Source organism: Pteronotus mesoamericanus, unplaced genomic scaffold (genome assembly GCF_021234165.1).
Source record: "Pteronotus mesoamericanus isolate MK-2021 breed Mesoamerican mustached bat unplaced genomic scaffold, CSHL_Meso_final contig_56, whole genome shotgun sequence".
Classification (NCBI taxonomy): domain Eukaryota; kingdom Metazoa; phylum Chordata; class Mammalia; order Chiroptera; family Mormoopidae; genus Pteronotus; species Pteronotus mesoamericanus.
Window position 1 is genome coordinate 15,310,849 of NW_026555201.1, and position 22,592 is coordinate 15,333,440.

Below are 22,592 nucleotides of genomic sequence, written 5' to 3' on the forward strand. Positions count from 1 at the left end.
GCTGGTCGAGAAAGCCTCCTGTGAGCAATAATGCTCTTTGATGTTTGCACAAAAATTAATAAATAAAAATAAAGGAAGGAGGGTTAAAAAAAAAAAAAGGCATGAGAGCTTTGGGAAATATTTGGCACTCTGCCTCTGAAAATGATGACAAATTCTGGGAACTGAAAAAAATAAACCCTCAAGTACCAAGCAGCAATTCCTGTTGAAACAATGCAAGCCTGGCTGGCAGTTACCTGTCTCATGTTTTGTGCCTTCCCCAAGCCATTAAGTCAGGGATCTGGCCTCGGCTTGCGTGTAACCAGTAATGACAACCTCTTTGTAGTTATCTGTGTGCAAACAACCAGAGACATTCAGAACTCCAATACAGCATTTTTGAAGAAAGGTAAGTCAATCAAGAAATTAAGCTATTTAAGACAAATAATTCTTTCAGTAAAAAAAAAAAAAAAAAAAAATGTCAAAGAGAAACTTGCCCTCCCGCCCCACCATTCGACATGCAGAACAATCGAACAGCTTCATAGCAGTAGGACGGTTGGATGCAAGCACACACATCCCGAGCCCTCCATGGTCCCTGAACTTTGTGCCATTGCTTGCAGGTGACAGAGACAAGATGGTCCATGCAAATGAGCTGACCGAAGTCAGGTTGTATGCAAACAAGATTGGATCCCACACATCTTCAGAATGGTGAAGAGAGTCACAGAAATGAAGGTCCAATGAAGTGGTTAGCATTTGGAAGCACACTGTTTTAAATATATCTCCCTGAAAATATGTTTATGTATTAGTGTACTGGCCAATAGCTGATACTATCTGTTATTTTGTTGCCAAAGGACATCAGGGCAATTAATATGGAGAAGTAGTACCACTACTTTAGATAATCTTTAAAGCCAAGATAAGATTCAGTAACTACCCAAATGGCATTTCTGACTTCAGATAACATCATGCAGATTTGTATTGTGTTAATGGAGGTTGGAGTAACTACATTTAATTATTTCCATTACGGGGTAGACAGTACTTGAATTAATACAATTTAGCCGACTGATGCAGTTTGATTTACAAGATAGATGGGATGGGAGATCGAGAGCGCCTCAGAGGACAAGGAGAGTTGTAGGGTGATGTTACTGGAGAGAGCCTCAGAGCATTGCCTGCCAAGCCCGCTATGTTGTTTAAGCTTCGGGATTTTTCATATCCTTTTATGAAAAAAGGCACAGACATAAGTTGAATTCAACCAGAAAATAGACACAGGAAAACAATACCATGCAAGATAATCAAAAGTCTTATTTTTGAGCTCAAAAAAAGAATTTGTTTACAAAGAATTCAATATTTAGACAATTTTTAACTGTAAAAAACTGAAGTTCACTGTAGCTGTTATTCCCAAAAGAGTAAACCACCTATCACAAATTACAGTTGCAATACTTCGAAAATCTATTTTCCCAGATTATTGTTTGTATTGATATAATTTTGACATATGCAATACAAGAACTTTTTTAGAATTAGGCAAAGCAACTTAAGTAAGATATACACTTGGCTAATATTGTTAAATTTCAGAATATGTTCCCGGAAAACATAAATGGGCCATGTTTTCTCTTTTCATGTTTTAGTATTTACTAAGCTGTTAAAGCATGCTTAATTTTAAACGGACAACTCTTTCAATAGCATATTTAATTTTCCAGCTTTATGGAGTTAAAAGAATGATTCTCTAATAATGACGTTTGATGTCATTATCCAAATGATGTAAAATGAATGCCCTTGTCTAATGTTTTCAATAAAAATTTAAAGAAAATATACAATGAATGAAATATAAATTGTCATAATTTCAGTGAGTTAAAGTCTAATTTTGATTATATGATATTTTCAGCTGACTCTCCTGCCAGGAATTGAAAACAACTTTAATTTAATTCATGTTTTTTTTTTATTATTTTGCATTTTAACCTTTTGTTAATGAAATTCATGGACTTACAGAATAAAAGATTCTTCTCACAAGCTTTAACCCAATAATTCACTTTAACTACTCAAGAAACACCTCATCAAAAAATAAATAAATAAATAAATAAAATATAAAAGAAAGAAAAGAAACACCCCATCAAAGTCACCTTTGGAAGAATTCATATATTGTAGTACTTTTCATTAGAAAATATTAGAGGCAGTTCAATGAGGTAGGGAGCACTTAGTGTAAAATTAGAAGTAAACTGTCTTAAAAGTAGAGCAACTATTGACCAGAAAAGTAGTCACACAGCTTAGGAAAGATATGTTCTGGCAGTTCCATTGAACAAGTGTTGTACAGCAGGAAAATGAAATTTTCTGTTGGACAGCCAAAGCTGAGCGCACAGACACAACTCCAGTGAACTTCTTGCCTCCCTCAGATTGATGGTACACTCCTTGGGCCCTGATTCGCCTCGGTGTGCTTGATGGCTCTATAAGAAAGAAAGTGGGCCTGGTGTGTTTCCTTATGTTCCTCCCAGCTACTTTGCTCTTTAATTCTTTACTTTCATGAAACTTCTGGGGAAGAAGCCATTGCTATCTCTCCCCCTTTCACTGGAAGAAGAGAGGTGATTTTAATGATTTAGTGATTATTTGATTTACAAGTGCCCAGGACATATGTGGATATGGATTGCAATCACAGTTCTATTGCAGGGTGGGACTGGACTGAAGAGGAACGCCTTCCTCACATACACCTATAGAAACTTGCAGCAGACTAAATGTCTTCTTTGATATTTTGTAGATGGAAATGTATGCCATCCATTAACTATAGTAAAGTTCTCCAGGACATAATGTCTGTTAATGAGAAAATTATCTGCCAATATACTTTGTTAATATTCTAAGCTATAAAACATGGGAGGTAGTATATATTTTACTCTAGTGAATGATGGCATAGTTAATGGGAGGATGTCTTGAATAATTAAAAAAGAATTCCAGGTAAATTACCCTTACGTAGGGACCTTCATGTGCCTGGAGGGCTACTAGTTACCACTCATTGGTAAAGTGATTGAAAATATAACTTTGGAAATTTCAGAAAGAATAATTTATCCTAGTTAACTGTGTCACCTGAAATTGTAAACTTCACCATAAACATTGATTGGGTTTGATTAAAAGCAAACTTGTGAATACACATGGTCAAAAGGGGGTGTTAATACCTATAAATAATGCAAATAAAAATGTATGTCTTATCCCCCACAATCTCCATGCTCCCTATAAGACTTATAAGATTGTAAAAATCAGATTGGCAGTTTTATATTAATCATGCTAGTTACATGTACATCTTGGCTGCCACTCTAAATATTCAATTATTTTTCTGAAATGTAGTTTTTGACTAAACATTATCTATTTTGTTTATAAATCTTTTTATTTTTAATAACTACAACTTCATGGTTCATTTGAAAAAGCTTGCCTTCTAATTTAATAACAAATATCTTATTAATAAAATTATAAGTTATTCATAATTCAAAAATTATATATTTTTCATTTATCTGCAGGTCAATTTATGATTAGAAAATTTGATAAAAATGTCCCAAACTTTTATTGAGTGAAATGTTTGAAAATATAACTTATGAAAATAGGTTATGTTTACATGTTAGTTTGAAATAACATCTAAATACATGGTCTGCATTTTATGTAGTTCAAAAGAGCATCTGTTTATTTGAGGCAATATTGCAACTGCCTATCCATGTACTAATAATGGGTATGTTTTTGTTTATGTAATGTGATTTCCTAAAAATTACTACATAAATAAAATCATAGGTTCTAAGTACTGGGAGTTTACTCTTTTAGGGAATCTCTAAGTTTTCTTAATGTATGCCCAATTATATTCATATTTGTTGATAAAAAAAGAATTCGATGAGAATCCAGTAATTTTTTCATCTATATAGGGGGTAATTTTCAGAACTCTAAAATCAAATCAGTAGAGAGACCAATTTGAAGGGTAGGGAAAAAAAGGGAGGATCATATAGGAAATAAATGTCTGAGTATGAGTAATAGGAGAAATCTATTCATAAAAGGAATTCTATAATTTACATAAAGGAAACAGAACACAGGAATGAATTATTAATAAACATGACAAGACAACACATTAAGAAAATTAAGTGAAATTAGCCAGAAATGTTACCAGACCTAGGTGAAAAACACAAAGCTACAAAAGAATTAAACAAGATGAAAAAACAAGTTGATTATGGTGAGAAAAGACAAAGAATGAAAAGCTCATAGATAAATTTTCAAAAATGTTCTCATTGATTTAAAGAATTGTATTTGTGAAATAAGACTATATGTATAACTTTTTCATATGAACTAAATATCTTATTAATTGCTTTGCTCATGAAACTTTGTTGTTTTACAAGAAAACTTTCTATGTACATAGTGTTTTATAATTTGCAATGCTTTTTTCCATGTGATCTTCTTTGACAGTTTAATATTCAAAATATTGTCTTACATAAAAAAAGTTCTTAAACATGTAACCTTAGTATAAACATTGCATGTGGTATTTTATAGAATATGTTTAAAAATGTATATAAATTTAATCATCTAATACATATAAATACATATACACACATATATTGTATATACATAGATAATGAGTTAAGATATATAATGCACTTAAAATATTGTTTTACATAAGATATTAGTTAGATATTATGATTATTTAATGTATGTATATATTTTTAAGTACTATAAGATATTAACTATATAAAATATTTAAAAATTGTTCTAACAATATTTATATGTTACATAGAAAACAATCAAATGTATTCAGATAACTGAAATACATTTTGGAGAAAGGAATGGATGCAGAGAGTGGAAATAATTGAAACAAAGGGGGATTTAAAATATTGCGTACTGAGAAAAAAAACAAGAACGCTTTATCTTTTGAGACTCAAAGGCAGGGAGTTAGGATGATGTAAAGTGTTCAGAAGAAATGAAATAGAAGTATGACAAGGGTGATGAGATATTTCAAAGAAAAGGGCATCACAAAATACATTATCTGAGGCTTAAAATGGTAACATTCAATGGGGAGAAACTGCAATGAATAGTAAAAAGCACAATATTTTTTAAATTCAGTTGCACTAATATGAAAGTTTTGGTGTGGCTTTCTATCTAAATTCAATCCATTGCATAAAAAATTATTATAGATTTTTCTCCATTCTGTCAATCATGAAAAAAAATAACTATGGCAATACAGCAACTGAAACTATCAAAGCGAGAGTTAATAAGGAGCATACCATCACTTTGACAAGTGTTGGTAATGTCACAAGATTATTTCTTAAGGAGGAAAAAAAAGACTCAATTTTCCTGATATGTGTAAAGTTTACTCAAAACAAAGAACAAAAGAAGCACCTAGGAGATGGTCAGAGTGGCCCAATCTAGGAAAACCAAGCCATGTGATGGAGTGAAGCTGCAGTGTTGTGTTATATTCCTTAACCAAGGTGCTGGCCCAACAAAACTATACATTCAACGTATTTTCTATGCAGCGGGCACAGTTTTGTGTGGGTTGAAAAATAGTAGTAAATTTAAAATTATTATTATTACCCTGAAGAGAAATTATGTCATCACATTTTATATGTACATAAGTAGCCTTTCAAGTGTTCGGGGCACACTGTTCTAGATGGCCAAGGATCTGGTGCCTTTCAACTTTCTAACACTCAGATAAACCACAGCAAAACATGCCCAGACATTGGGCAACAGACTTAATTAGGGTACGTTGAGTGCTTTTCTTTGAAAAAAACCTTATTATTTTATAATAATCACTTATCAGTTATATGCATAGAGCCAATTAGTAAGTTTTGCTAGTTGTAGAAATAAAAGATAATTTTTGAAGACTGCTGAGTACATTATATTAAAACAATTAGATGAATGACTTAATTTTTAAGTGCTCCATTACATTTCTTCCCATAGAGGTATGAAGAAACAGAAAGGAACAAAGGAAGGAAAGAAGGGAGGGCGGGCGGGAAGGAGAAAGAGTGAAAAAGAAAGAAAAGTAAAACACCTTTGAGACATGACAGCCAAGTAGACTGTTATGATACATATTTTTAAATGCTTATGAGAAAAGAGGTGATGAGGAATGGAAAAGAGCACTACGTGTAGCCTTTCCTAGAAAATAATGAGTTTTACATCACTCTGTAAATTTGCTGCATTTAATTTCTAAGTCACCTGTGAGGATCTGATTAAATGCATGCCTACCTTTCCTGATCCCTCCATCAGAAGCACACGTGTAATCACCTGTCGTCAGTAGGAAACATGTTTCCCCTCTTCTGTTTTTGTCTCTGGTACTAGAGCGTCTGATGGGGAGCCTTTCTGGGGGTGATAATGACGGCTCACGTCCCGAACTGTCATCACCTGATAACACTGGTCACAGCACCAGGCCCATTGACAGACAGTGATGGATGAGGAAATGAGACAGACAGTACAAAGAGTTTACACCAAATGTCCATAGTACAGTCACTCGGTATACAAAACAGGATAATCACATCAGGATAAGAAAAAGATTTTCATCACTCACCACAAAAATTTACATGGACCAAAATGGAAATGTATTGAAAGAGATAAAAATGTTCTGTGGGAAGTTTTAATCCCATTTCAGATTCTGTCCAATAAGAAATTTACTTTCACAAAACTAATATGAATTCAAAGTGTGATAATGAAGAAGTATACAAATGGATATCTTACAATTTTTGACATGCAGTCTCGTTACTGTGAAAAGGAACCTTTTTATTTTTTAAGTGGAGCCTATTTAAAGAAAAACTAAGTGTCTTTGCAGCTCTTTAAGACCCACACTTTTATTATTTTCTGAAAGTACTTTTTCCCATAAATCATATTAAAAATAATCCCAAAGCTCACAAACTTTGTATCCAGGTTCTTTAGTTTGAAGTGACAAAATAGTTTTGAACATCACGAAACAAGAGCAAGTTCTCCAAATGTCCTTGAAAAAACTGTTTACTTCTGTACGCTTGCCAAAGATGGTCACAACCCATCCGCCTGGGTTCCAGCTTGTTATAACAGTGTTCCCGCAGGCTGAGAGTGCGCGCTCTTCCTCCCTGTCCTTCACAAGGCACAGGTACTCTGAGAACATTCTGATGAGGCCAGCGACACCAACTAAACTCCACCTTTCCTAAAGACATTCTCAGCCGAACAGTTTCAGATATATATGGACAGAATTTGCAGAGAAATCTACTAACTAAATAGAATGACTGAATAAAATCTTTAAAAAGCAGTTCAGTTCCAGCCACAATTTTTTCTCATTCACTCCATAAAAACTTGTTTAAACTAAGGAGAAAGCCACTGTAAATGTCACCTGCCTTTGTTTGTTTGTTTTCTTGATTTGTTTAATTGGTGGTATTTCTAAATTATGCACATTATTGACATGGAATTATCACAAATAATTTTTCTATAAGAAAAAATACATATAACCAAGTTATAGTGAATGCGTATGTATCTTAAATGTTTATACTGGGCTAAAAGGTAATTAAGTTGTTTAGCCTACAAAATATTTAACTTATACCAGACATAATAGACTAGAGGTGGTGACTACTGATGATCACTTTCACAAACTCAATATCAATTGACAGTCAATCTAGTCAGTCTATTCTAGATTTTAATCTATGACAACCAATAAGAGTAGGAATTCAGCTAATGTCGAAGAGTGATTCACCCAATATCAAGTTGTGGGACAGAATAAAGCCCAATGGGTAGTGCATAAAAAAGAAATCCCACAGAGAAATTCCACATTGCCATTGATTAGCCAAAGCAGATCATCTATCTCCAGAATAGTGGTGAGCTGATTATACAGCACCTTCTCAACCCAAAGGGATAATTTTGATATCCTACTTAACTTAAGAATAATGAAAAATTAATCAATTCTCCAGAATATTATTAGGGAAGAGCTTTGTTATTAAAAGGGTTATCTTCCATATCACCTCTTTGATGTTTAGGCCTTTGAAAAGTAAACAACCATTCTTCTTAAGTAACTGCCTCTTATGAGTTAGGTTCAAATGCATGGCCCCATGTGGCAGAGATAAAACTGAGACAAACACATCAAGCCAAATGATATGGAGATCAACATTTTGAGGGTGAAGGATGGAAAATGGCCAGTATCATACCATCACATCGTGCAGGGAAACAAAGAAACATTGGCACAAATGCAACACACAGGCAAAAGAAAATATTGGCACCATCAGCAAAGGACATTCCCACTGAAGCAGGAAAACTCTATAGACCAGCTAGACAGACTAATACTTAGAATTCATTTAGAAAAGCTACGATCTAGCTATTTGTAAGCCTGACACAAACACAAGTTTTGTGGATGGGTAGAACTGGAAACTCATGAACATTTGCAGTAAATGAGAATGATTGCCTTCTACCTAAGGGGCATACTGGTCTATAAAGTATTTAATGGCATGCATTTGGAATTGTGCCTTACCTGATCTGCTATGTTCCAGAAGTCGATTGTCTTTGCCCAGACATGTGTCACCCTGTGTGCTATTGCAGGCCATATTTAATTCTGTCTTGCAGAAAGTCGGTGAGCTTGCCTGAGGGGCAGGAGGAATGTGCTTCTTTCTTTTCCGTGGAAGTTTCTGCTTCGCCATTGCCAAGGAGTAGTACATTCCAAAGTTGTTGACAATAACGGGCACGGGCATGGCTATCGTTAGTACTCCAGCCAGAGCACACAGGGCTCCCACCAGCATTCCTGACCATGTTTGGGGGTACATGTCTCCATAGCCCAATGTAGTCATGGTCACCACAGCCCACCAAAACCCAATAGGGATGTTTTTGAACTGTGTATGCTCACTAGCTGATGGGTCGTTAGGTTGAGCGCCTACTCTTTCGGCATAGTAGATCATAGTAGCAAATATCAAAACTCCCAGAGCCAAGAAGATTATCAGCAGCAAAAATTCATTAGTACTAGCTCGAAGTGTGTGTCCAAGCACCCTCAGACCTACAAAATGGCGGGTGAGCTTGAAGATTCTCAGGATCCGCACAAATCTTACCACCCTGAGGAAGCCAAGGACATCTTTAGCAGCTTTGGATGAGAGCCCACTGAGTCCCACCTCTAAGTAGAAGGGTAGGATGGCCACAAAGTCAATGATATTCAAGAGATTTTTGATGAATTCAAGTTTATTGGGGGAAAAAACAATACGGACTAAAAACTCAAAAGTAAACCACACCACACACACTCCTTCTACATATGTCAAGGCAGGATCCGTTTCAATTTCATACTGTAGAACGACACTTGTGCCATTGATGACTGGTTCTGTCTTGTTTTTAACAATATTGAAAGCTTCATGGGTCTCCAGGCAAAAAGTTGTGATTGAAACCAGGATGAAGAATAAAGAAGCAAAAGCAATAAACTGTAGGGGAGAAAAAGAAATGAGAGAGAGAGTAATCTAAACCATAACATACTTAGATCCAAAGCTAAGAGCATCAGTACCTGTAGAGGAAAAACAATAAAAGCCTATTTGAAGATTTCCCTTGGGATGTTGCTCAAGTGAAAGAAGAGATGTACAGGTAACATTAATTAGCATTGTACATGAAATACATTTCAAGTTCTGTTTTCAGCTTATACAGGTAAAAAATTGGATTTATGTTGGAGAACAATTTCTTAATTGTTTTGGATACCTGTGAAGACACAATAAAAATCACTTCTAAAGAATCTTAAAGGGCAACAGGCTAAAATAAATAATAAAAAATAATAAATAGTTCCAGATATTGTTTATGATCCTAGGAATTTTCATGTATGAGATCAAGTTTTATATCTATAAAGTAGATGTAGTCCACACTGATGTAAACTTGGAAGCCACCCAGATTTAACTGTAGGTTTCTACCTATAATAAAACGTTCCAGTTATCATCAAGTATGAACATGAAAAAAAAAAACCAAACTTTGAGTTATGTTACTATTTAAATTATATCAATTTAAGGTGGAGACTTTTCCAAAAGATCAAATCTAGGGAGGAAGATAGGCTACAAGGCTGAAACAGAGCTAAGGAATAAATTAAAAGACAATTTCTTCCCCTGCTGAAAAAGAACTCCAAATGTTAGAGTATCATGTTGTAAAGTTGCAAGTACTTTTTACTCAACTTTTTCATTTCTTCAGTCAATGGTATATGAGTACACATAGCTATTAATACAGAATAATCATAAAAGTTTTCTTATGTAGTTTTTACTAGTACCAGTCTTAAAAGCAATTTACATAATTAACTTACATCATACTTATAACAACACTATTTCTACTGCATTTTACAGTGTTGAAATATTAGCTACAGAGTTTAAGTCACTTTTCCAAAATCATAAACTACAAAGTAATAGACCTGAGACACTATCCTAACAAGTTTCACCCTAGGTTCTTTTCCATTAACTACCAAAGCCTCAAATGTAGAATACAAATGCTGAAACATTTATCTTTTGTTCACATACTTCTTAATATTAAAGATCTAAAAAAACTGAAATCCAGTTGTCTGAGTGAATGGTACTGATGAGTCAGTACCAGAGGCTTTCAAAGTAGCGGGCAGATTCTTAGTGCTCTCTGACTTAGCATGCTTAATGAGTACCAAGGGATTGGTCCTTCAATGTCTAAACGGATACATTATTCAGGAGCAGGAAGTCATCAGCCAAGTGGAAAGAGGTCCTTATCTGGAAATAACAGGGTATATCCAAAACCCAAGACTGCTCCCTATTACCAACTCCTCAATCATGCTGTAGAGAAGATGTAAGTTTCAAGATAAGATTGGAATCAATTCCTTTTAAAAAAAAACACCTGGTGGAGCCTCATTGTGAGAGATACAAATCTCACCAAACATGTAAGGGATATACAAAAGGACTGAAAAAAATTCTTAGGACTTTGACTATCTGCCTTAAAGAAACACCCAAATTGTGGAACTGTCTCTTGGTCAGTTAGTAAAGCAATCAAGTAGCATAATAAGGCATGTCATTCCCACGGCTTTGACTTATTTCCCACGCACATCTTCCAACTTCCCTTGGTTTTGACATTATGATCTGACGTCTTTCCCAGACATATTGTGATATTATTAGCTTGGTTTTTTTCACCCATCTTTCCCTTTGAACAAATACAGTTTACTTTTAATTCAACTACTTCTTAAAACAGTATCAATAAGACCCCCCAGATACTTTAAATGATGATGTCTTTTTTTATGCCTCTAGTGTTCCTCAATCAGCAATTTTTCAGGTAAACTTTACAGTCTCAAACTCTCTCCACCTACGTTCATGCAGTGAATACAGTGGGACTTTCCAGCATTGCTTTTTCAAAAGCAGTCCAAGCTCACCAGCCCACCTGCCATGCAGCAAAGACAGTTTATTAGTATGCTTTGATGCTGGTAAATACAAAACACTGGGGCTTTTCCAATCAGACATTTTCTATGTTTCATTCATTCTTTCAGTAAGTATGTATCAGGTGCTTCTCTGTGCCAGACCACAGGGCTTGGGCCTTAATTTCACAGTAGTTAATAAAGATAGTCCCTGTCCTGGAGTAACTCATGATCTACTAGGGATACAGACATTAAATAATTAACCCCACAAAAATTATACAAGAACAATTGTTGTAACTGCAATAAAGACAAATGATCAAAACGAAGTTCATTTAGACTGAAGGGTCATAGAAACCTCTGAGAAAATAGCAATAGAGTAAAATTTGAGGAGTGAGTGGAGGCTAACCTGAGGGAAAGGGAGAGATATGTCACACAGTAGGAAGCTTTGACAAAAAGTCTGGGCTTTTTCAACTTCACTTTCTCAAGTGATACCTCGACTCTAACACCACAGGAACAGCAGGTTTCCCAATCCGCCTCTTTTGTTCAAAGCATGATGAATAAGTCCTAACCTAGCACAGAGACTCTGACATTTTAAAGGTTAACCTCTTTTTCTCAAGAGCTTTAAGTGAACCAAAAATATTACCTTGATTTAGAAATTAGGCTGCAAGGTGCCTTTAGAGCAGTCTGACCGCTGGTAGTGTCCCTTTGGGTCTTAGTGCTGGTCTATTGGGAAACCTGCATAATTCACATATCTTAAATCATTGCTGCCAGCCCCAGCATTTAGGACGATGTGAAATAAAAGATATATATTAAAATGTCTTCAATTTAAAGCACTAAACAAATATTATAATTTATCATTATACATATTTTAGTATACATTTAAAATATAATTATTATCTCTAAGAACTAATAGAACTTCATGTTTATATTTATTAAACAAATTATTATGTTGTCAATAAAAGTTCGACAGGGCCTTCAGATACCATATTTGGTGTTTGAAATAACTAACATGAATCCTCTTATACTTGGAAACCATTTAAATTGCGTACCCATATTCCTAGGAGAGCAGTGTGGCCTAACATCTCATCCATTCAGTATACTTGGGGAGTTCACACAGAGCAAATTCCTTACTTCCGTATCAGATGTCACACGTGTAGGAAGAAGACATCTACATTTAAGAAGCTTCCTAGGTAACTGCTATGCATACTGAAGTTTGAAAACTATGGTCCTTAATAAGAATTGGTTACTACCTCCTAAATAATGGGCTGTCTGTGCCTTTGTGTGTGTGTGCTATGACATCATTCTAGCTTTCAAACAAATACCCGTGAACAAACAAAGCAGGCGAACAGCCCCTATATACATATATACACAACTCTGAGACACAAAACTTTTAAAATCAAGAGCTGTTTGTCTGTTTTTATAAGTCATTTGGAACTTGCATTTATTTATCAATATTTTTATTAGCAATACTTAAAAGTACATCACAATTTTTTATTTGTATCATTCTTTATTGTGATTTTAATAGTTCACTATATCTTTAGCTTTTAAATATTTTGTAAATCTGCTGGAGTGTAACAATACTATAACAGGAAAAGAAAAGAGTATAAAAAAGAAAACAAGCTTTGGCATTCTGGAGACAATATTTATCTCAGAAGTAGATTATTTTGCTTTAAAAGCCCAGGTAGACAGCTTTTTTTTTTTTTTTAAATATAAAGACTAAGGACAGTAGGTATGATATAGAAGAGAGTTGCAACAGAGAACTAAAATATGCTTCATAATACCACGGTAGGAAATTGGAATTTGGTTTGACTGTGTGGAAGTTTGAAAAAAGTTGAATTCTCAAAAGAAGAAACTGGAAAAGTTCTCAAAGAGAAAAGAGGAAAGGCCTCTAATATGGGGGCAAGAAAGGGAGAAATCCTTCCGCACACAGAACTGACAAACTTTGGGATACTAATGAGAATATTGAAGTTCAAGATGGCATTCTTTTATACCTTCAGCAAAAGGAGGTTGTATGAAACAGCTCAGTGCTTTGAGTAATAAAGGTATTGGGCCCGGGAGGACAAATAGAGGGGATCAGTCAACCATGGGAGGCAAGATACACAGTGGGGTTCAAAAACATAGGGTGGTAACAAGAGTGAAAGGCAGTCAGGAGAAATTTAGTCTGCATGGAAGTCCTTGGAAATATCAGGAGAGACAGAGCTGTCCATGAAGTGAAGGAGAGGAACTCATTGTATTAGGAACTGAGTGTGACTGTCAAATGAAAGGGTGACCCCAGAATCCTTAAGACCTGGAATTACCCAGAGGTGACACTTGGTTGCATAAGCAGGGAATCTGTACACTTGACCTGAACTTCATTCAAAGAAACTTGGATATAGAAAATGACTCCTTTTGTGTCTGACTCACTGCGCGGAGCTGAAATAGGAGAATATGAAGTTCGATTGAATAATATTAAGAAAAAAATAAAAAGAAAAGAAAAAGGGGATATGGTTTTGTGTTTCTCCTCCACTGAGTTTTGAACTCTTAAGGACTAGAATGGTGTTATGTTCATTTTTGTATCTCTTGCTTCTGGCACAGTTGGTAGCATTTAGTGTAGCTGGATGAATGAATAGAAGGATGGAAAAATTAAAGAAAGAATGGATAAATGAACAAAATCATAAGGTAGAGTGCATCCTAATAGAAATACAAATGATGTAAAACAAAGAAGTAATCTATTGAAACAATAAAGTATAAATATTGAAGAAAAAAAGCCAAATTTATAGCAGAGGCCAATGTAACTGGTTTATTGATCCAAATGTTGCCAATAGTAGCTTCCATTCGTTCTGTTAATGGAGTTTGCATCTTAGCAGGTAGTTGGAAAACAAAATCATATTGTCATCTTTCTTTCTGTTCCCCTGTGGTAAGACTACAAATTTTATAGGCATTAAATGAAACTAAAATGAGGCATTATCACAATTTAGAAACAAGGCATGTCATGTTGACTGAATTTACGGAACTGATATATCATTCCAGGCATTTTCAAATGGAAAAACCCTGCTAGAATACTGACTTATGGGTCCAATGAGTAAGTCAACTTTCCTCCATCAGCCCAGGGTCCATGCTTAGATCCACAGAGTGCCCAATGCCCTTTTTCCAATTAGCAGCCATGAAAAGGAAAGTCCTGACTCTGAGTTCTACATAGAAGGCACTATGTCAATCTACCTCAGTCAAAACATTCAAGTAGATCTCTAGGTATGTGTAATAGGCTGAAAGAAAGTAGGGGAGGGAGCGTGGGGTATATTTTATGCTTTATCATTTTTCTCCCCTTTTAGTATTAAATATAACTAGACTTGATAACTAATTCAAAAATGTCAGAACTTTCAAAGTGAAAGGAGAATCAGGCCCTTTAATGGCCCTTTTCTGTGCTCTCTGAGCCCAGGATCACCGATACTATAGCAAGTTTCACACACTTTTGTTAATGACTCCACACATCTACTGGTTGTTCAAAGACAGGGACCGAAACATCTAACCAACCCCAGAGCTAAGGACAGGGTCCGACCAAAGGCAAAAAGTACGTGCTCAGTTCTTGTGGAATTAATACAAGAACAAATTTTTTAAAAAATTTTTGATATGTAAATATTCCTTTGTCTCTCGCACAGACTCTGTCCTTTAAAATTCATTTTAGCCACTTAATTCACAACTAGAAACCTCGCCATACAGTATTTTGCAAACCTTAAAGACAAAAATCAACTGAAGAAAAATTAAACTCAGCTCTATTTGTTTAACGAATGTCAGTGAGATCATTTAACATTTGGAAATTAATATTACAGGGAGATTTTTATTTTTTTTTTTCTGTTCACTGCTGCTCTTATGAAAGTCAGCCACTGGTAGAAATTATGAGGGCTCAGCCTTTTTTCTTCAGAATCTGTTTGCCATCCATTTGAAAACAACAACAAAAAAAAAGGTGAGGAAATTATTCAAAAATAATTGCTGCTTCTTTTTTTTCTTTTTTTAATGTTGACACTCTTACAGATGTCCCCCATTTTCTCCCATTTATGCCCACATGCACCTGGCCCCTGCTTGCCCCACTCCAGCCTTCACCTCAGGCGCTAAGCATATCTGCATATATGTTTTTTGGCTAATCTCTCCCAGTCCCTTTGCCACCCCTGAGATCTGTCAGTCTGTTCCATGTGTCTATTCCTCTGGTTTTATTTTGTTCATTAGATTCCACATGTAAGTGAGATCCTATGGTACTTTTAAGACAAGGTACTTAAAACATAAGTTAAGGAATTTCAGTTTTTAAAATTCAACATGAAGCACATCTATTTTTAGTTTGTATTCCAAGGACATTATATATTTTCCAAACGGGACTGCATCACTCTTATTTTGTCCATTCCACTTTTCTTCCTAAATAATGAAATGAAGACAGGAAACGAGTAGGGATTTTAAGTACTGAAGAATCTGAGCTCCTGGGGCTTTCTGATCCAAAATTTTCACTTTGGGAAATTTGCTCTGGTAAAATATTTATATGAAAGTGCAAGGATATATGTAATAGAAGAACATTCACTGAGGTATTATTTGTACAAAACAAAATGTAAATATCCATGAGTGGATGGTATGTCTATAATACAGCATTACAAAGAATGACACATAGCTCCATAGGCACTGATGAGGAATAATCTCCAATGAAACACTAAGCCAAAAATGACTGTGGCACAACATTTGCAGTCTAACCCCATCTCTTTATGTGTAACTAATGCATGCAAAGAAGTAGAAACACTGCATCCTTCACACTAGTAATGTCTGGGTGTAAGGGTGGCACTGGTGAGTGGATTGTTAACGGATAATTCTGATTTTATAAAAGTTTAATGTTTCTACAAAAATGTTTATCATATATCATATGTTTAACTTTAAAACAAAGTTCAAAGAAAATGATGACCCAGAGAGGATTAAACGTAGATCTTTATTTTTAGTGATCATTACGCTGCTTTTACTAGTCTGTAGATATTACACATTGGCAGCTTGCCGTTTTTCTTTTCTATAGCACCTTACACTTGGCAGATGCTCTTAATTATGCATGTATTCAAGTCCCATACACTAGCTTTGCTATAATTAACAAGTGTGCTGTGGTTCATAGAATCGCGGTCTCCAGAGAAACAAAAAGACTCTTTCATTAGTAAGTCTATCCTCATGGGCCAGCCAAACGGGGACAACTAGTGCCCGTGTCTGCTGGTTCCAGGCAGAGTTGAGTTACTTCAGATTCCTCTTAGGCTGGTAAAATGAATTTTTTTCACCCAAGTTTTACCATTTAAAGGAGTACTACAAATTCTACTGCATTTATGGTACTGAATTGGGTTGAAGAAGACTAATCTTTCTTTAATGTGGACACCATACATATACATGATTATAAATTCAGAAGTGAGTGAAGCTGAAGATTAAGCTTCAGATATCTGTGTATAATCATGTGTGTTTATAACACATTGTTTTATGTCTGTAGCTACATATAAAATATGTTAAGTATATGGGTGGATATGTGTTATATGTATGCATACATTATATATACATAAGAGTATCAATAGATATTTAAAATATAGCATTTAGATATTTCAAATCAAGAAAACATACCCAAGTATTACTTTTGGCTTCTGAAATTTATGTAGCCTCTGATAAACATTTCCATGTACGTTTTTTGATACCCTTGTCCAATATAAATAACCACCATTCCTTCTACATATATATTTTTTAAGTCACAGACTAATTTCACTGGAATTTTGATTGATTACAGTCAAGGTTTATCCACTCACACCCAACTGTAATTTTCTGGGATACAGGAAAGGGGGCCTATACACATATTACAATAGCATTATTACAATGAAATATGGTGTTCAAAGTCAGTTTAGTTGAATTAAAAGTCATCAAATATGAATGTGCAGTATCAGTTTGCCTCTCTACATCTCACAAGAAAATTTAAAGTGTTTGTATAACTAATATATTTCATAAAAATAATTTTTGAAAATTGTTTCATTAGACAAGATAAATTCTACACTTCTCAGTCATAAAATGGTAAATACATATAATTATTTCACAATATAAGCATGAATATAAATTGTAATTCCTTAATTTCAGTTAGTGAAAATATCCCCCAAAATACACACCTTTAACATATATTAATTTGTTTTAACTTTATTTTTTAAATAGTTCAATTTGTCTTTGAACAATATGACCTATACCACCATGACCTAGCATTACTTAGAGGGCCATATATTTGAGCCCTATCTACCTTGAGTCTTAGTATATCTTTCAGGAGGCTAAAAATCACTTTCAAAAAGAAATCCAAGAATCTTTGGTTTACTTAGTTGAAAGAGAAGGTAGTGAAGGAATGATAAAATTGAAGGTAAAGGGAAGTGACCAGCTTATAAACACCCCCCAGAGGTTTGCGGATTCAGATGCATATGTTTCTTTCAACATGATGGCGCTGTGGTTATAACATTCCTTCCAGGGGTGTCCAAACTTTTGGCATGTCTGGGTCGCCATGCTGGAAGGATTGTCTTGGGCCACACATTAAATACACTGCAACATGTAATCACACACACAAAAAAATAAAAACAAAAACCCCTGATAATGTTTTAGGCAAATTTATGATTTTGTGTTGGGTCACATCCATAGCCATCTTGGGACACACACAGCCTGCGGTCTGTGGGCTGGACACCCCGCTACACAACGCCACCCATGTCTGTCCACCCTGTGTGGAGGCTAAAGGGGCTGCATACAGCACCTGACAAGCTCGGAGAGCCCTGCATGGTGGGCCTTACAAACTCAGAGACCAAAGGTAACCACTTAGGAAGGTCTGAACATAAAAATATCTAACCCAAAGCCAGTCATGGTGGTTAGGCACCTCCTAAACCAGTAGATTCATTGACAAAGTTCAATCTTTAAGTGAACCTCTCTGTTGTCTTTTTGCATCTAAGATAACGTACCCTTGCGTTGTCAGTGCAATTCAGGCTCTTCCATGAATGGGATCACAAGGAAAGCACTTCAAAGACCCATGCATGGGGGACGGTGGTGCGGCCAGGTTTACTCAGGAGGAAATAGAAGCTGCTCCCTGGGTTTTCAATGTCCCATTGCCCTCTGTCCTGCTATGGAAAAAGTCCAACTGTGTATTTAGTAAGGCCAAAACAAAAGTCAGGGTCCATGGTTTTTGCTTCATATTAAAAGCTCAGTCCTTCAGAGCCCAGACCATCTGCTGCAGCCCCAGTGTTTGCTAGACCCACCTGGTCAGGTGTTCCTGGGTGAGAGAGGGCACAAAGGGCAAGTGCATTACCAGGTGGGCAAGAGAGAGAGAGTTTTTGTTTCCCTAGGATTATACTAGCTTGGGTCTGGGATGGACCAAATGTTTTTTCAAAAGAACCCAAGCTTTTAACTTCCCAAGCTTTTGTGGGTTTTTTATGGGTCCACCTCCTAACCAATCTTTTCTCTCCCCAGGGCAGACTGAAAAGCTTCTTGGGTCAAGCACCTCCCCTTGCATCCTCCGGCTGCAAACCATTCCAGAGAAGGAAAGGAGGAGCCTTAATCCCTTTGGCGGAGCAATCCTGTAATCCCCTGAGGTGTGACACTGTAGCTTCCTGGCGAAGCAGATAATCTCATGCTGCCCTGGTTTATTAAACTCGATATCTAATTCTTTTTGCTCACCTTTCTTAATAATTAGCTAACTACCTATGATAACACTTGGAGTGTCAAAGTAAGGCCTGTGTTCTGGACCCCTCAGGGTACAACCTCCCAGCAGATTTGGAGACCACAGAACCCGCACCCTCCCCCCCCCCACTGTTGTCTTTATGTTTTGCAAATTAATTGTTAACTATCCTTTACCCATCAATGTAAAAGAAGTATAGGTGTCTTCATTTTACTCTTTCTCAAATTTTTGAGATTTCTTCACTTTGCTTTCTACTGCCTCCCTAACCTACCATTCTCTGGATCAAAATCACAGTCCACTGAGATTTTGTTTCCCACAATTGTAGTTAGTCTGGTGCAAATAAACATAAAAATTCTTTACAGATTTGGGTATTTCTTACATCAACACGTGCGGTGCCACTTTTGCTGGTCTAAGGATATCAAATGGTGTCCCAAACTCCAGTCTCAAATGTTATTGTTCTCTTTTTCCTATTTACTTGCTCAGTAATCCTTTCTAAAAACATGCCATTATGCCCAGGGAGTCAAATGCTAAGTCTTCCCAAGACTTTTGCCACACATATTTACGTATTTGTTAGGACTTTAGTACTCCTTCTTCCTCAAGTTTATTTTATTGAGTGGCTATTTTCTTTTGCTGGCTACTCAGCCTCAATCAGGACCCTCTGGTCCACCCTGGTCTGGTTCAGCCAGTATCTCTGTGTGGACACAGAACACAAGAGTGTCTGTTGTTCCTCCTCTGCCTGATGGGAGTGGTCACTCTTGCAAATAGTTGCAAATTCTTCCCAGAGGGCAGAGGCAAATTTTCTATATTCCACAAAACAAAAGTTCCTGTGTAACTTGTAATTTTGTTACAAGAAGTAAAAAAGCCATTTTAAAAATCTGGAAGGGATTGACTGGCTATGTAATTGGAAATCCAATACAAGTCAACATTAGTGTTGCTTGTCTTAGCAATTTAACTATATCAACAGCTATCAAAGGGACTTCTAGTGAATCTCAAATTTCTTTCTAGGGATCCATAAAATCAAAATTAGTTTTATAATAATGCATTTTTTTTGCCTTTTTACTCTCATCATCTCACTAGTTTACAGGGGAGTTTTCCAGAGGCTACATGACATGTGATATGACAGAGTGAAGGCTCAAGTATGTAAGAGAACCAGCCATTTTCTATTAAGCCAGACATGAGATTTACAAAAACATAAAACAATGTAATTTTCTTAGTTTTTTCCTTTTAGAATTAAAAAAAAAATTTTTTTTAATGAAATGTATGTTCTCACACTCAAATGTTAATCTCTTCTAAGAACACCCTCATAGACACACTCAGAAATAATGTATTATCAGCTATCTGGGCATCCCTCAGCCTAGTCAAGCTGACAAAGAACATTAACCGTCACAGGGACTACTATACATTTTATCACTGGTGGTTTCAAAGGAACTTCGAGCTTGACTTGTCCAACACTTTGCTCAAAGCGGATCTTCCTATTCCATTATATTCTTCTGTTAATTGGAACCATCATTTACCAATTAACCAACTCAGTACTTGGACTCCTTTTCCTTCCCCACACCTTCATCTGTTGAATCACTGAATCCTATAGATTCTCAGACTTGACATATCTCTAGTATTTTTCTCCCTTCTCTTCATTCCCAGTGCCAGTAGCTTAACTTTTAATTTGCCTTTAATTAGCTTTTTCTGGAGTACTAGGAATAAGCACTCCTTTGAGGGACCAGATATGATTATGTCATTCATCTGCTTAACATAGCTTAATGACTCCCAATTACAGGATAACACACAATGCTCTTAGTATGTCATTCAAGAATTTTCTTCCTGTGGACCTCACACACATTTCTACTGCGGATATTATCATTCTCTGTGATGTACAGGTGCTCTAGTTCTCATGCCTCTGTACATGCAGTTCTTCTTTCTGAAATACACCTCTTGTCTTTGAAGGACTAACAAAAAACTACTTAGTATTCAAGGCTCAACTCCCAAATCACCTGGTCTTTAAAAAAGAATCTCTGGAATCTGAGGCAAAATTAAACACTCTCTTGTAGTTTCCTATTCATGTCCCTGCTATAGCACTTACCTCATTTGTGTAATATTTTCTGATCCTTTGGTAGAAAACCAGCTTGTGCCAGCAGGAATTTTTATTTGTATTCTATGTCAAGGAGGTTGAGTTGGTGCTTAATAAACATTTACAAAAAGTAATAGCAAAGACTCTGGCCACGCCATAAATAAGGCTTAACTCTATTTTGGTTCATTTATTTATACCCACCTGCTTCCTCTAGATGGATTTTTAAGAAGGCTTATGAACACAACAGCATATGAAGAAAAATATAAACTTTTACTTACTCTAAAAAGACTATAATATAAGACTAATTCAAAAAACAGATTGTCAGTTTCAGTGCCAGGAGCAGGGCAATGTCAGAGATAAAAACACAATGCTTCAGGAGAAGGGATTGCAATGTCAATTTCTGTAGAGTTCAAAGGAGATAAAAATAGAGAAAAGCCTATTGGATAAGATAATTAGGACATCATTAGTTTTTCTTGGTGAAGTTTAAGTAAAGGAGAAGAGAATTGAGATTTCGGGAGTGACAAGCTAGTGGGTATTGAGAAGCATGAGTGTCAAGTAAACACACACACACACACACACACACACACACGCACACACACTACCCATTCAAAAGGGTTTGAGTCAGTTTCATCCATAGAAATCATTAAAAATTTAAACATTTTTTGGCTCTGCTCTAAGAATAAACAAAATGAGCTAATTCTAGAAAATATAAAAAGGTAGTACTGCACTGAACCATATTTTTTGAAAGTGTAAAGAACATAGTAATAAAAGTTAATACTGAATATTCCTGAATTTATTACTAAAATTATCTAAATAGACATTTTCTGTCCATAACTAATCAGCAATATATCCAATTGTTTTGTATTATTTTAAACAAATTCTATCCCCAAAGTCTAACTGTACATCCATTTTCCTAAGAAACGTCAGGAAAGTAAGCAATTCAGGTCATAGCACTGATAACAGCTCTATAGGATTAATAACTGACAATAATAAAAAAAAAACCCACTAGTAATAGCTTTAAGATGCCAGGAGCAATACTGCCTTTGCCATTTAAAAGATCGCAACCCCAACAAATAAACTGTATGTTTCTTCTTCTAAAAATAATAGCACTACTAATACTAATAGGTAATAGTCAGTGAGCACATCTGTATTAAAAATACCTTTCATCTCATTTAATCCTGCAAACATACTGCATAGTAGATTCTATTATTCCATTTCACAGAGAAGTAAACTGAGGCATAGAGGCCAAGATCAAAGCTCTGTTTTGTAATGTGTATTGCTTCTCTGATTCACCTTTCTTTCTATAAGAATCTTCAACTCTACTGAACGTACATACTTAGAAAATAAGTATTATAATATTCCTATAGTGTTTTATACACATATATGGCTATAAACACACACACACACATGCTAAACTTTGGTCATCAGTAGTGCAAAAACAATAAAGCCAAGAAAGGGACATTCCTAAGTTTTATTCCTGATCTGTCTGATGGATCTTTATATATGGTACTTTTTCAAGGTCTTTACAAAACAAATAGTTTACTAATCAAATGCTGGTTCTAAATAAGCAAAGATAACTAAGCAAATGTTTCTGGCTAAAAAGTAGCTGTGTTTTATTATTT

At 35.5% G+C, this 22,592-nt stretch overlaps 1 protein-coding gene across 1 annotated transcript in view; it reads right to left on the reverse strand.

Annotated features, from left to right (window-relative positions):
- Positions 1–1,000: 1,000 nt before the first annotated feature.
- The window catches only part of KCNC2 (potassium voltage-gated channel subfamily C member 2), a 189,504-nt gene continuing 167,912 nt past the window's right edge, over positions 1,001–22,592 (reverse strand). Inside the window, exons 3-5 of the mRNA XM_054580125.1 lie at positions 8,399–9,326; positions 6,163–6,276; positions 1,001–1,184 (exon numbers count right to left, since the gene is read on the reverse strand). Coding sequence (XP_054436100.1) covers positions 1,048–1,184; positions 6,163–6,276; positions 8,399–9,326 — 1,179 coding nt within the window. The 3' untranslated portion in view covers positions 1,001–1,047. The remainder of the gene's footprint in view (positions 1,185–6,162; positions 6,277–8,398; positions 9,327–22,592) is intronic.